Here is a 15,085-nt window from a genome sequence, read left to right on the forward strand (position 1 = left end):
TCATGGAAAATGTGTATTATGAAAAGACTATGAATCTTAAATGTTTTGCACCAAAATAAACTTTTTATTTTTCCACAAACCTTTTGAAGTACCCTTGCAAGTATAAAGGTAATATTTCAATAAACCCGGGCATGTTACAGCTGACATAACAGTTTAAATATAATCCAGAAAAGCTGTTGCCAAACAAGTACAACATTATAGAATTTGTGGCATGAAAAAATAGCATTTTTCAATTAAAAATAAATAATAAAAGAGACACATTGTCCTTAAGCTCTTTGACATTTAAGAGTGGTGAAATCTGATATGTTACAACATTATCATAATCAGTGAAAACATATGTTGTGCTCTCTGGCAAATGGTTCAAAGCTTGCTACTTGTCTTGCTGTCACAGGTTGAATTGTCAGGGTAAGATTGGTGTTGGACTTTTCAGACACAGTTTTATGTCGGGAATATTGAGCTGAGTGGACACAATAAATGTTGAATTTCTGAACTTCCTTCACATATGCAGGATAGTTCACATTAGTGACATTTAGTTTGATTTCAAACCTAGAGCTGCAGGACATGTTTTTTAAAAAAGCTGTTTCATTTTAGTTCCCACAGTTGTCTCTCTTTCCCTCAAATTTGGCTCAATGCACAGTTATTGTTTGGCACAACAGATGTTTGTTTGGGCACCCTTAATCCTAGTGCAGGCATCAGACAGGGCTCCACAGTGTAAACAGCCCTAAATAATCAGAATCCATTTCTTCATTTTGTGTCTCAGAATTGAAGAGACATGGCGACTGTGGCAGAAGTTTCTGGATGACTATTCTCGATTTGAAGATTGGCTGAAGACTTCAGAAAGGACAGCTGCATTCCCCAGCTCGTCGGGGGTGCTGTATACAGTTGCCAAGGAGGAACTGAAGAAGTTTGAGGTGATTTATCTTTCCAAATATTTAATCCTTAGTTTTCTATTAAAGTAGCCAGCTGGTAGTTGGTGTTCCAAGGCATACACTGTCCACCCACACGTCATGTGTTCTGACAGCTGGGTGATAACTTTGTGGCCACCTTTACTGTTAGTTCAGAAGCACACAGAGAAGGGAATGGGGAGAATTCCATTTTAATTTTGTCAAGAATTACCAAAAAAGTACTAATAAGAGAAATCCTATTAGAAAACAAAAATCATTGTTCCCTCCAAAAAATCTCGACATTATTTTTTAATTCAAAATTTTTGCAATCAATCATCTTTACTCAAAAACATGATGGCTTTCCACACTCTAAAAATCTACCTTACAATTATTATATTTTCTTGATTTTTTAAAAACTAGTAATATCTATTTCATCTACCTATAGAAATTTGCATGGGCTTCAAATTTTTTGCACCACAGTGTATGTATCTTTTAATTAAACTTTTCTCTACCTTTCGAAGTACCTTCGTGTATGTTAGCGCACACACACACATATTTATTCATTGATAAAATAGATTTGACTCCAGAAATGAATGAAACATTTTCATCAAAATCCATTTCTGTGTATACAATGTAGAGTCGTGCCATTCTTGATTCACCAGGTCTTTTCAAGTACATAGTGGTGATAACAGTGCAATCGAAATCATAAAGCGACAAATCATTCAATAATTGGTTCCAGTTCCTTGCCTGTTTGCAGTCTTGTGTCTGCTTTGTCACTGTGATGTGATGAAACTAACTTCTCAGCTGCCTTTGATTTTCACATGGGTCCTGATATGGTGTAGGGTTGGCCAGTTTTAAGTCAGAAGTTTCTTTTTAATTCCCACTGATAGACAGATGTGTGCTCGGGAAACAGTTCAGATGCTGTCCCGATCACTCTGAGCTGCTGATTCTGCCTCTTGTTCCTCACTATGTTTAGAAATAAGACAAAAATCTGTGTTCTCCTACCTTCTTTTCTACCTTGCAATACAGATTAACCAGGCATTTAATGAGGCCTGTTATGGGAAATACAAAGTTGATTTTTTCTGTTCTTGTGATGTTTCAAATTTAAGAATCATAGGCAGATAATTAATAAAACTATAATAATGTTCAAATACTAGGTGAGTTATCCTGATGTGTGAATGGATTTATACCTAATTACAACACTAAATTCCAGAAAAAAAATTCGAAATAAGATGTTTTCCCTCAGAAAACGTGGATTGTAAATCTATAATCAACTTTGCAGTAGGTTTCCGGTCATCTCAATGTGAACAAGTGCTAGTGAAGCATTGTTGTACTGCATCTTATACTCAGCTTTGTAAAGATTAAACCTTTTATAATTGGCTCATTCCAGAAAGAGGATTATGCAAGGATTTTCTTGAAGCTATTTTAGACTATCAGATTTTGTAGCAAAAATTAGACGTTGGCGTTAGCTTTATAATGATTGCTTCTATCATTTTCCATTAATATTGCAGTGTTTTTTTTAAAAGACAGATAGATCACAGAAACCACATTTTGCTTGGAGACAGTCCTTAGCCTGCTGAAAGGCAGTGATATACAGGATAGGGTGTGCTGGGTGACTGCACTGGGTGCAAACACATGCAGTGACTTCTAGTAGTGGCTAAAACTGAACTTGCCTTACAGCTTTCTTTGCTGGGGAAATATAGAAGATAGGACTTAGAGTTTTATAGAGTAGAAGATAGCATGGAAGCTCTTGAAGCAACTCTGAAAGGAAAGTATTTACAAGGCAGAAATGTTGTTAAGCTAAGAAAAATAGAATTTGGAGATTTAGATGAGTATGGTTCAATTAATTCATTATAAAAATGTTTGGCCTAAAGCCAGGATAAAAATCAGCCATAAATCAAAAAAATACTTTTTTGGGGAAAAGGGGCTTAATTTTATTTTGATTGAGTGACTCTTCTGCTAGGACTATTTCATATTCTAGAAACAAAGCAGAGTGTTTTACCCTCAGAATCTCCAGGCTGAATTTAAAGTGTCCTGGGAAGTAAATAGCTGAGGTAGGCCTCAGGGCAAGTGAGTGAGTCTCCATTTGGAATGCCTGCATCCCAGACCAGAGTTCCTGGGCTCAAGTGTAGGGTCCACTTCTGATTGCAGCTTCCTGCTAATGCACACCCTTTAGAAAGCAGTAGATGATGACTCAACTTCTTGGATCCCTGCTACCCATGTGAAAGACCCAGACTGAATTTCTGGGTCCTGGCTTTGTCCTGATCCAGCCTTGACTGCTATAGGCATTTGGAAGAACCGATGGATGGATGGATGGATAGATCTCTCTATCTTTCTCTCCCTCCCTGCCCCCCCCCCCCCCCAGATTAAATAGCCACTATCATGGATGGTGGTATACTGGCTCCACCAGATTTTCTAAAAAGTGGAATTAACTCATAGGAAAAACAAAAAAGAAGGGATCACGTTCCAAATTTTATTTAAATGTGAAATTACTTATATTTTACTAAATTGTTTTTCCTTTTTTTAAAGATGTATTTTATTCTTATTTGAAATACAGTTACAGAGAGAGAGAGAGAGAGAGAGAAAAGATCAATTGATCAATCTTCCATCTGCTGGTTCACTCCCCAGATAGCCACAACCATCAGGGCCGCACCAGACTGAAGCCAAGCGCCAGGAGCTTCAGCTAGTTCTCCCACGCAGGTGCAGAGACTCAAGCACTTGGGCCATCTTCCATTGCTTTCCCAGGCACATTAGCAGGGAGCTAGATTGGAAATGGAGCAGCTGGGACATGAACCAGCGCCCGTATGGGCTGTGGCATTGCAGCAGAAGTTTTACTCATGATGCCACAATTCTGGCCCCTAAATTGTTTTTCTTAAAAGTTAATAATAGCTTGCATTTAGAGAGCCTTCTGCAAAAGGGAATTATATATTTTTTTCTATAGACGCAAGAATTGAGGCAATTCCTAGATTTTCAGATTAAATATTTTACAAGAAGAAATTCTATTGTAGATATGTTTGTCAGTGTTGAGATGAGTTATATTGAACATTTTTAACTCACATTTTAACACACAATCTTATAAAGTTTATGAATGAACAGTAGTCCTCAGGATGTTCATTATTTTAAAGGGTATGTGTATATAAAAGTGCTTCAAAAAGGTCATGGACAAATATAATTACAAAAATAGGTATTTTGTTGCAAACAATTTTTGAAATCCATGTATACAAGTGGTCTTCAAAAAGGTGACGGTAACTACATATTGTGAATAAAACATGCATGGATTTCAAGTTTTTATACCAAAATAAACTTATCTTTTAATTTGATTTTCCATGAATTTTTGGAGTACTCATATATGTGTGTGTATACATATCACTTGTTTGTTTTTTTTTTTGTTGTTGTTGTTGTGGTTTTTTTTTTTTTTTTTTTTTTTTTTTTGACAGGCAGAGTGGACAGTGAGAGAGAGAGACAGGTCTTCCTTTGCCATTGGTTCACCCTCCAATGGCCGCCGTGGCTGGCGAGCTGTAGTCGGCGCACCGCGCTGATCCGATGGCAGGAGCCAGGAGCCAGGTGCTTTTCCTGGTCTCCCGTGGGGTGCAGGGCCCAAGGACTTGGGCCATCCTCCACTGCACTCCCTGGCCACAGCAGAGGGCTGGCCTGGAAGAGGGGCAACCGGGACAGAATCCGGCGCACCGACCGGGACTAGAACCCGGTGTGCCGGCGCCGCAAGGCGGAGGATTAGCCTAGTGAGCCGCGGCGCCGGCCTATACGTATCACTTGTATAAGAATATATTCATGTGCATATGTGTATCTATTTACTATTCCCCACTTTCCCATTTTTTTTAATTGATCTGCTCACTCTCTTCAGTCTACACTGATGAAATCGTGTTGCTTTCATAAGAGGAAGTACAATGTTCTTAGAAACTGTTCTGTCCTCTCAGCACCACATTCTCGCACTGCCAGTGCAGTGGGAGCCGTCTCTCGGGGAAGCTCACAAAGCTGGTGCCCTGACTTGCTTCTCGCTGCTCGTAGGCTTTCCAGCGCCAGGTCCACGAAAACCTGACCCAGCTGGAGCTGATCAACAAGCAGTACCGCCGCCTGGCCAGGGAGAATCGCACCGATTCCGAGTGCAGCTTGAAACAGAGGGTCCACGAGGGCAACCAGCGCTGGGACAACCTGCAGAAGCGCGTCGCCTCCATCTTGCGCAGACTCAAGGTTCCTGCTCCGTCTCGTCTGCAGTTTAGAGGCCCAGAGACAGGAGTGGCCATGTGAACGCTGTGTGGAGACGCAGTCTCAGTGATTGTGTGGACAGGGAGGGCAGGCGGGTGACGCCTGGGACTGCACATCCCCACTGCTTGTTGAGACAATGGCTTTCCCAAAGGGGGCTGGGGCGGGCTGCGCCATCTCAGTACGTTTCTGTGTTCTTTCATATTTTTATTGTTTCTCCCCACACCCAGCATTTCATTGGCCAGCGTGAGGAGTTTGAGACTGCCCGGGAAAACATTCTGGTCTGGCTAACAGAGATGGATCTGCAACTCACTAATATTGAGCATTTTTCTGAGTGTGATGTTCAAGCTAAAATAAAGCAACTGAAGGTAATGGATTATATATTTTTTTAATGTGTCAATGTGAAGAAAGTCTAAAACAGAAAGGATTTATAGATCCTTTTGGGGGAAAACACAGTGAAGGCTGCTGTTTCAACTAAGAAAAATTAGTTCTTTGTTGAAAAAATAAATTCAGAAAACATAAAAACTATCGAAAAATACAGAGCACTACCCAGATACAACTACCAATAGTGTGCATACTTTGGTTTTTAACTTAACTGCCAAGATTGTAGGGATCTTCTTTAATGGTGTTTGCTTTGCTTCTGAGTTGCTTTAAGCACCTTCACATAGTTTGACCTCCACCTACCAAGCTGTGCACTTCTCTGATGTTGGAATTTTGTTCCACCTATTCTACGTTCTTGGATGTCAAGTTCATTCTAAATGCAGTTTTTACTATATAATGCAGACACACTGACTAGCTAGAATTTGAATAGGAGGGACATACATTAGACATAGGGGATTTCCTAAACGGAATGTTTAATAAATTGAAAATTTGCAAAGCAGCTTGTGAATTTTTTTCCACAATAGATAGACACATTTCTTAAAAGTATGGTCATTTTGCCTATAATCTTTTGAGTATTGTAATAAAATGAGGAAGTTACCCTTTTTTCTTTAAGATTTATTTTATATTTTATATATTTATTTTATAACTTGAAAGGCAGAGTTGGGGGGGGGGGCAGAGAGATCTTCCATTCATTGGTTCACTCCCCAAATGGCCACAATGGCCAGGCTAGGCCAGATCAAAGCCAAGAGTTGGGAGCTCCTTCCGCATCTCCCACTTGGGAGCAGGGGCCCAAGCACTTGGACCATCATCCACCCTTTCCAGGCACACAGGCAGGGAGCTTGATTTGAAGTGAAGCAGCTGGAACATGAACTGGCAACTATTTGGTATGCCAGCATCCCAGGTGGTAGTTTTATCTAGTATGTAACAATGCCAGCCCCCAAGGAAATTACCCTTAATCATAGATTCTGGGATGGAAGGAATCGTAACTTGTAAACGTTGCTATTCTTTCCAAATGCTCTGCCCTACCTCCTTCTGCAAGACATCTTGTAGGCAAATTGATGGTAGACATTTTCTCCCATACAATTTAACTAAGTGGTAGTTGAGTCTTCCCCATTGGGACTCTGCTAAGATCATGGAAATTACCACCACCTTCCCTGTTCCTCTGGTGGTCACTTTCACGGCTGGATAATTTTCATGCTTCCAGAGTTAAATTGTGTATTGAATTAAAATTTACTCCCCAAAATGTCTCCAGTGGTTGAACTCTTATGAACCAGAAAGAAGGAGTCTAAAACTTCCCAGCACCCCTTGTTTTGCACATTGCTGTAACTTTACCTACTCACATCTGAGAAGAATTTGTGGCATTGTCTTATGGTTGCTTTTTCCTACTCCTGTCTGATGCATGATCAGGACAACCAAAATCAAAATATTCAGAATATTTCTCTAAAATGCCATGTTTACTTCTCGGGCAGTGTTTTGACTGCCATTGCTTTCCTCCCGGATGCCCTGTCTGTGTTGCTGACTCAATGATGAGTCTGAGTTATTCTCTACTCAACATGTCCATGGTGGTACGTTTTATTACCAAGGGCTCTTTCCTGCCTGTGAAATTCTAATGCTTCTTTCTCTGACTCCTGTTCTGGCTTCAAATTTCTATGCTTTACTTTACAGGGTAACAGTCTCTTGGCTTGTCACTGTGTATGGTAAATCAAGTATCTGCCCCCTGCACAGTCTAAGAAATGCATATCTTATTATTTTATATTAATGTGAGCAATAAAAAAATTACATGAGACTTGTGCTCCCTAGGCCTTCCAGCAGGAAATTTCACTGAACCACAATAAGATTGAGCAGATCATTTCCCAAGGAGAGCAGCTGATGGAAAAGAGTGAGCCCTTGGACGCAGCAATCATTGAGGAAGAGCTCGATGACTTGAAGCGGTACTGCCAAGAGGTCTTTGGGCGTGTGGAGAGATACCATAAGAAACTGATCCGCCTGCCTGTGCGTAACGTGTATTGTTTTCATTGCTGTTGTATCTAAAGAGAATGACTTTTGTGGGATTAGGTAGTATTGTATACTTGGTAAGAGCCCGAACCCTGGAGCCATAATGCCTGGGTTCAATCCTGGCTTTCGCATGTGTTGGCTTTGTAAACAAGTTGGTTTCCATTTATTTCCTTAGTTTCCTCAACTGAAAACTGGTTTAACAACAATAATTACCTTGCAGAAAGAATCATTTTGAACCCAGGATGAGTTGAGATATATATGTATACGTACACATAGAGTTACAATTATTTAGAAGAATGTATAGCACCAATTTTATATGGTAGACAACAGAACCTCTAGAAGCAATAAGAAGGTGAAAATGGGCAATGTAGACAGTTGCTCAATTGATGCAGTTATAGTGAGGTGGTTTTTTTCTGTCATTTTCCTTGTTATCATAATCACATCTCCGCTGTTAATACAATATTTAGGTTCTGCTGTGATTAAATATATTTTATATCTTGGATATAATGTGAAAAGGACAACCTAAGATTTTATTAGTCATTTCTTTTTGCCCTTTGTGTGTGCCATTCTGTGCCTATTGTGCTCAGGCATGGTGCTAGGTTGCCTTTATTGATATCACTTCATTGAATCGTCTATCAGTTCCTTGAAGTAGGTTTTAATATAGTTCCTACTTTACCAATAATGAAACTAAGGCTTACAGAGATTGATACACAGACATTTTTGGTAAGGTTAGAAGGCTCTTCCTGATGTGTTACTAGGGAATTTAAATGGATCCCCAGGTGGTAGGCAGTGCCCAGGTGGGCTTGATCGTGGATGTTTGCTGAAAGCTGGGACCTGAGTGGTGGGACCAGCCAAGCCCTGCAATCACTGAGCTGGCCTGACTTCCCTTCCAGCTACCAGAGGATGAGCTCGACCTCTCTGACCGGGAGCTGGAACTTGCAGACTCCACAGCCCTCTCGGACCTGCGCTGGCAGGAGCCATCTGCAGACTTGGCATCCTCACCCCCACCGTCCTCCAACCCCTCACTCTCGCTCGCACAGCCCCTCCGCAGCGAGAGATCGGGCCGAGACACCCCAGCCAGTGTGGACTCCATACCCCTGGAGTGGGACCATGACTATGACCTTAGTCGTGACCTCGAGTCTGCAGTGTCCGGAACTCTGCCTTCTGAGGATGAGGAGGGCCAGGAAGACCGGGATTTCTACCTCAGGGGTGCTGTCGGCTTGTCAGGTAGGAATGAGCATGTCATGAGTCCCAACTTGAAAGAAAACCAAAGGGAATTAGTGTTATAGGGAGCCATCCCTATAATGACCCTCTTTCCAGAGTCATTGTCTTCCTCTCCCAGTGAGGGAAATTGTATTGGAGCCAACAGTTACATACCAATGTGATTATCCTGTACAAAAATTGGCTTGCCATTGATCTAGTCTACATTTAGTTACTGGGTGAGAAGCCATTTTTCAAGCACTAGGAATACACGGTTCCTTTCATTCTCAAAGGGCAAAGTAACGTTTGAGCTGAGACCAGAAAGAGGAATAAAAGTAAGTCTGGTAGACATGGCAATGTTCAGAGAAGGAAAGGAGATGGGAGCTGGTCCCAGCTTTGTGATCAACCACAATGCTTTAGGTCATTGCAAGTTTGCCCAGAATGACAAAGACTAGGGGTTGCATGGAAAAGATTAAACAAAACAGTCTAAAACAGAAACCAAACACCAGGTCATAAAGCAACCTGTTCACTATGTTAGGAGCTGGTGGTTATCTTGTAGGGAGCAGGGAGTCATGGAAGGATCTGAGGTTAGGAGGGGATGCAATCAGATGTTATATCTGTCTGGATACTGTTGGGAGAAAAAGATACTGGGGGAAAGAATCCAAATAGAAATTCTCTATAATCTAGGACAGAGAGAGGATGTTGGCTTGAACTAAGGAAGTAGCATGGGAGATGGAGAAGATGAGAAATCATAAGATCAGGAATAACTGATGATGGACTGAATTGGGATGGAGGTGATTGCTCGCTTTGGGATCTTGGTGGAAGATGCAGGTGGCCTTAGGACGTGAGAACCGCAAGGGAGAGAGATCACTGTTGTAGCTGGGCAAAGGGGGCACAGTGCTGAGCTAGTGGAGGTGCCGAGTTTGGTTATGTATCTCCTGCATCTGAGATACTTGCAGGATTGCCAGATACAAAAACCAAGGAGTAGATGCATGAGTCTAAAGTCCAGGATCTGGATGTGCAGATTAGGGAATTAAAATTGCATAATTAGTAATTGTTCTGAGTGAATGCAGTTAATCACAAAGGAAGAGTGTCTAGCAGGAAACGAGAAAGAAAACCCCAAGCAGCCTGTAATGAGAGGATGGACAGAGAAAGAGGCCAAGTGTCAGGACAGTGAGTAAAAGTAGAATAGATCATTGGAGACTGATTGGAGGCATTTGTCATCATGCATTCTCTTCAGGATCATCCATGGGTAGTTCTGCTTGTTTCCAGTGGAAATCTGGATCCCCAAGCATATGCCAGTGTTCTAAAAATAAAATGATTTTTCTCACTTCTGTTTTCCTAACAGCAGAGTCCATTAGTTAGGCAAATGGCACTGGAAGCATCACTGTCCACTATGTAGCCACCCACCTAGCACATGTTACTGTTGAGCATTGAAATATGACACTTAAAATTGATTTGGGCTGTAAGTGTAAAATGTACTTTAACAGATACACACATTTCCAAGACTTAGCACAAAGAAAGAATGTAAAGTATGAATAATATTTATGTTGATTACATGTTATAATTTGAATATATTGACTTAGTAAAATGTATTCAAATTGATTTCATGTGTTACGTTACTCTTCCAGTGTGATTATTAAACCTGCAAGATTAGCTATGTGGTTCCCATAGAAATATATAGACAGTGCTTTTCTAGAATCAGACTATCTGGGTTGAAATCTCAGTTCAGTCACTTACTGTTTAAAGTTGGGTAAGTATTTTAATTCCTCTGGGTGTTTTTTTAATTTTTTTCCTGTGAAATGGGAATAACACTCCCAGGCATCCTGTAGAGTTACCTTGGGATAAATGGTACTTACACTAGTATGTAGCTCGTAAAATGCTTCCAACCCGTGTGAGCTTTCCTTAGCACTCAGTTTAGGAAACCTTTAGTGAGCATGTGCACCCCGCTGTCTTTGCTCAGGGGCTGTTTGTCCAGAATGACTAATTTCCTTTTTTCTCTAGGAGAGTTATTTTCCTGCCACAAGGGAATCAAGTTTTCCAGAACTTAGCTGTCAACTTAGACTGTGCTCTTTTTGCAGATGTAATGATCCCTGAAAGCCCCGAGGCCTATGTAAAACTCACAGAAAATGCCATCAAAAATATCTCTGGTAGGCACAAAAGATGGAGCCAACCTTCTTCCCTCACCTGTAACCAGGCTCTCTTAGCACATCTGCTGTATCTCTCACAGCTTTCTAGCTCAAGCATGTTAAGGCACAACCACCTTCTCTTCCTGCTGTACTAGGAAAACAGCTGGGTGATCAACATCAAGAATAAAATTTTAATAAGCAGTGAAATGAAACAGCTTCCTTGTGAAATGGTGATCAGTCCCTATGCCCATTAACGGCAGAAAATATGAGAGGGAGAAGTCTTCCACATTAATGCTTCCACACACTGTTCTACTGGGGTCCTGTCATGCCAGCTTCCTGAGGTTGAGACCTCCCTCCCTCTGGGGAATTAGGGCACAGGCAGTGGCCACAAGTCTACCAGCCTGCAGGAGTGACCTAGGGAACACCCACCCCTTCCTCCCTCTCATCTCAGGGGTTGCCTATAAGACAAGAGTGAAAATAAATTTGAGCTCTAAAAACTGTAGTATGTTAACAGAAGTATTATCTCAAAATAATTGGAAGAGAAAAATGTATTGCACAGTAAAGTGTGCCTTAGATTAATCAAACACAAAGGAAAATCAAAGTAGTCTTGCTCAGTTTGTACTAGGCAAACTGCAGTTCAGGGTCAGTGATTAGGGAGAGGAGGATTTGAACACAGTCCTGTGATACTGAGTCAGGGGTCACCAGTTTATGCAGTCAGCTCTCTACATACGGAACCTGGATCTGGAACTTATGTATCTGTGGGTTGTATATCTGCAGATTCAACCCACTGTGCATTGAAAACATTCTGGAAAAAGTTGTACCTGTACTGAATGTGTACAGACTTTGTCTTGTAAATATTCTGTAAATAATGCATTGAAACAATTGTTTACATAGCATTTTCCTGTATTAAATATTATAGGGATGATTTAGAGAGCATGTGCAGAGGTTGTAAGCAAATACTACTCCATTTTACGTAAGGGAAGAGCATGTGTGTTTTTGGCATCCAAGGAGAGTCCTGGAACCAATTCCTTGTGGATACCAAGGGATAGGGGAAGTTAGAGTTTTGGCATGAAGCAAAGTAGCGTGACTAAGAGAGTATTTTCTGAGCAGTCCCAGTGGCAGACTTCACTAGGCCAGGTGTAATTAGAAGGGCTTTTTTCAATAATAAATTTAATACAGCTTACTAATGTTTATTTTGCTTTCACCCTGTGCTTGCTCCACTCTGATCAATGCTCTTATTCTATCCAAAGACGACAGTATGTATACACAGACACATACACTATAATTTTGAAAAAAAAAAAAAAAAAAAAACTGAAAACTGAGAATGAGCCAGGAATTCTAGGCTTTGAGAGCCTGAACTAGAAGGATTGCTGAAACTTTAACCCTCCTCTGGTCTTTTTGTATCTAAAAAGTCATTGCTAGTGTGATATCACCATATATCTCTATTCTGAGCTCTTGTCATATTACTTGAATTTATGTCTCAAGTGAATGATGCAGTAACTGGGCCCTTCTAGGCACTGTCTTCTCGGAGGTGCAGGAAGAAATATTAGAGCGTGTGTTTACCATTGCTTGCTAAGATACCACAGAAAGAGCCTAAGAAATCACTACCTCTGCTTACTAGGGTGCAGTAGACACTGCTTCAAACTTTTCTAAAGACCTTCTACCATTTATAGCATTTGGAATATAAAGGGGACCACCTGAAAGAGGGAGCAGACCCATGAGGATATTTGCAATGTTCAGTTCACTGGGACACTTAGAGAAACACATTCATTAATTTGGCATCTAAATGCCTAACCCACTAGCATGATAGTGCTAAATTTGCTTTATAATTACCCCCCCCCCCACATGCCTTTTTCTATGCTGCCGTACCTGAAATAATTTCCAGAACTTATTCTTGACCATCAAGCTTGAAATAAATCAAACAGTATGGCTGCTAAGGAGTCTTATGATTGACTCTGCAGGGGATCACGCTGCCTTGGAATCGCAGATCCGCCAACTGGGCAAAGCCCTGGATGACAGCCGCTTTCAGATGCAGCAAACTGAAAATATCATCCGCAGCAAAACTCCCACGGTCCCGGAGCTAGACTCCAGCTACAAAGGCTACGTGAGTCCCCTTGACCATGCTGACCCTGTCCTCTACCTGGACTCGTGGTTCTATGACAAGGAACAGTCCGTCTGTATTATGATGTCTCTGAACACCATGCCGTCATTGAATTCATGAATGTGGATGTGCAGAACAAAGCCCTGTCCTTTAAAGTTACCATTCAAATAGGACTGGTCTGTTCTCAGACCCACAAGCCTTGAAGTAATGATCAGCCTGTTCCTTCACACTGAGCCTTTAGGTAGATCTGGTCAGTTGAACAGCAGAATGCTTTGGCATCCAAAAGTCATTAGGCATTTTTCCAAATTCAGCTAGTAATTTTTGGACAAAGGTTATCCTTGGAGCAACAGATTTTAGCTAATAGATTACTAAAGGGATTGTTTGAGTTCTTTTCTTGGGTTTATTGATTCACTTAATGACCTTGGGAATATTTTTATCCTCTGTTCTTAGTATGCTGCCTCTGAAGAAAACAGTCCATGAGAGAGACTTAGAGAGACAAGAGCAACAAATTATGTATCTTACTAGTTCTGTAAAGACCCTTCAAAAAACCGATAGAAAATGAAATTAAGATATGTTTGTTGTTGGTGCAAAAAGCTTTTGAAAATCCATAATTTTTTCATTCAGGAATTTCCTATGAACTTTTTGAAGATCCCCCTATCTAAGCGGCTATTAGCTACACATGATAGTGTCTAGCGTAACTTTATGTGCTCTTTTCAAGTTACTGACAAGTTTTCCTCAGCATTATATTTGTTTTCCCATACATACACAGGCAACAAAGTCTTCATATAAATCTATTTCTTGCCCCATATCTTTCTTCAAATCTAAAACACAGCTTTGGAAAATAAAATAAAACTTAATTTTCCATGTTCTAATCATAGCTCACATGTACAACTTTTTGAAGCCAGAGGAGAAAACTGCTCCAGCCATATATGATGAAACTGATATTCGCACAATTACTTCTATTAAACTAAAACCTCTTTTTCAAAAGAGTAATAGAGTTTTATGAAAACTGTGCTGGTATCTCTAAAATTACATTTAACCCAATCAAAAATAATCTAAATAAATAGAATTCTAAGGTGTTAAAGGCTCTAGAAGATAAATTTAAGATTGCTATGGCAGAAATGCTTTGAAATGACTTATCCTTTTAATCTTTGAATATAGTGTTCAAAGGATTTGGGTGCAGGCATTTGGCCTAACTACTAAATCACTGGTTGAGATGACTGCATTCCATATCAGAGTGCTTAGGTTTGAGACCTGGCTCTGCTTCTCATTCCAGCTTCCTGCACTGTGAAACCTGGGAGGTAGCAGATAATGGCTCAAATAGTTGGTTCCCTGCCACCCATGTGGGAGACCTAGATTGAGTTCCATGGGATAGAACCACTCTCTGGCACTCACTGTCAATCTGTCCAACCCCCCACCCCCACCCCACCCCGCACTGCCAGCCCTCACCTTCTCAAAAATAAAATCAAAATGGATTTGGAAGCACTTTATCTTATTTTAAAATAGAGTCCCATGATTTATGTTAAGCATTGCTTAAATTTTCTAATAAAACAGCTGACTTTAATATTACTTTATGCTTTTAAGTATTATAATTATTTGATGCATAAATTTTCCCATGAGATTTGTGGTAATACTAGTATTTTGACATTTCAGTTTTAGAAAAAGGAAGAGGGAACAACTTGCCAAAAATTGTATATTATGTTGCAAGCTGAAGTCTCTGAGTTTTAAGTCCTGGATTGATTTAATGTTTTGATTCGTGAATTTAAAAAGGTTGATGACTTCTCATGTAAATCATGAATGCAAACTATATCTTGAAGACATTTCTTTTTTTATACATAAATGTGTCGCTTATTTAAACAACATGTTTTGAACATTGGTTATTTGCTGTTCACTTAAAAATCATTTGAGATGCAGAGAGCAAGAGAAAAAGAGAAACTGATAGACAGAAACCTCCCATCTGCTGGCCCATTTCCCAAATCCTTGGGAGCAGGGAACTCAATCCAGATCTCCCACATTCATGTTAGGGGACTCAAAGACTTGAGCCATCACCTCTTGTCTTGCTGGGTGCACATTAGCAGAAAGCTGGAATCTGGAACAGAGTGGGGACTTGAATCCAGGCACTGCAGTGTGGGATGTGGGCATCCTAACCCCTAGGTCAAATGCTCACCCTGTGA

The 15,085-nt window shown here is 40.5% G+C and overlaps 1 protein-coding gene across 29 annotated transcripts in view; it reads left to right on the top strand.

Moving 5' to 3' along the window:
* The window catches only part of SYNE1 (spectrin repeat containing nuclear envelope protein 1), a 551,595-nt gene that overhangs the window by 515,094 nt on the left and 21,416 nt on the right, over positions 1-15,085 (top strand). For 25 of the 29 annotated variants that reach the window (XM_051855247.2, XM_070073379.1, XM_070073388.1 and 22 more), the window contains 7 exons: positions 761-911; positions 4,911-5,093; positions 5,336-5,473; positions 7,287-7,478; positions 8,375-8,708; positions 10,763-10,831; positions 12,772-12,914. In XM_051855247.2, the coding sequence (XP_051711207.2) occupies positions 761-911; positions 4,911-5,093; positions 5,336-5,473; positions 7,287-7,478; positions 8,375-8,708; positions 10,763-10,831; positions 12,772-12,914 (1,210 nt within the window). The remainder of the gene's footprint in view (positions 1-760; positions 912-4,910; positions 5,094-5,335; positions 5,474-7,286; positions 7,479-8,374; positions 8,709-10,762; positions 10,832-12,771; positions 12,915-15,085) is intronic. The other 4 variants (XM_070073375.1, XM_070073376.1, XM_070073390.1 and 1 more) reach the window with 1 other exon arrangement.

The sequence above is a fragment of the Oryctolagus cuniculus genome, chromosome 5, assembly GCF_964237555.1.
Source record: "Oryctolagus cuniculus chromosome 5, mOryCun1.1, whole genome shotgun sequence".
Taxonomy (NCBI): domain Eukaryota; kingdom Metazoa; phylum Chordata; class Mammalia; order Lagomorpha; family Leporidae; genus Oryctolagus; species Oryctolagus cuniculus.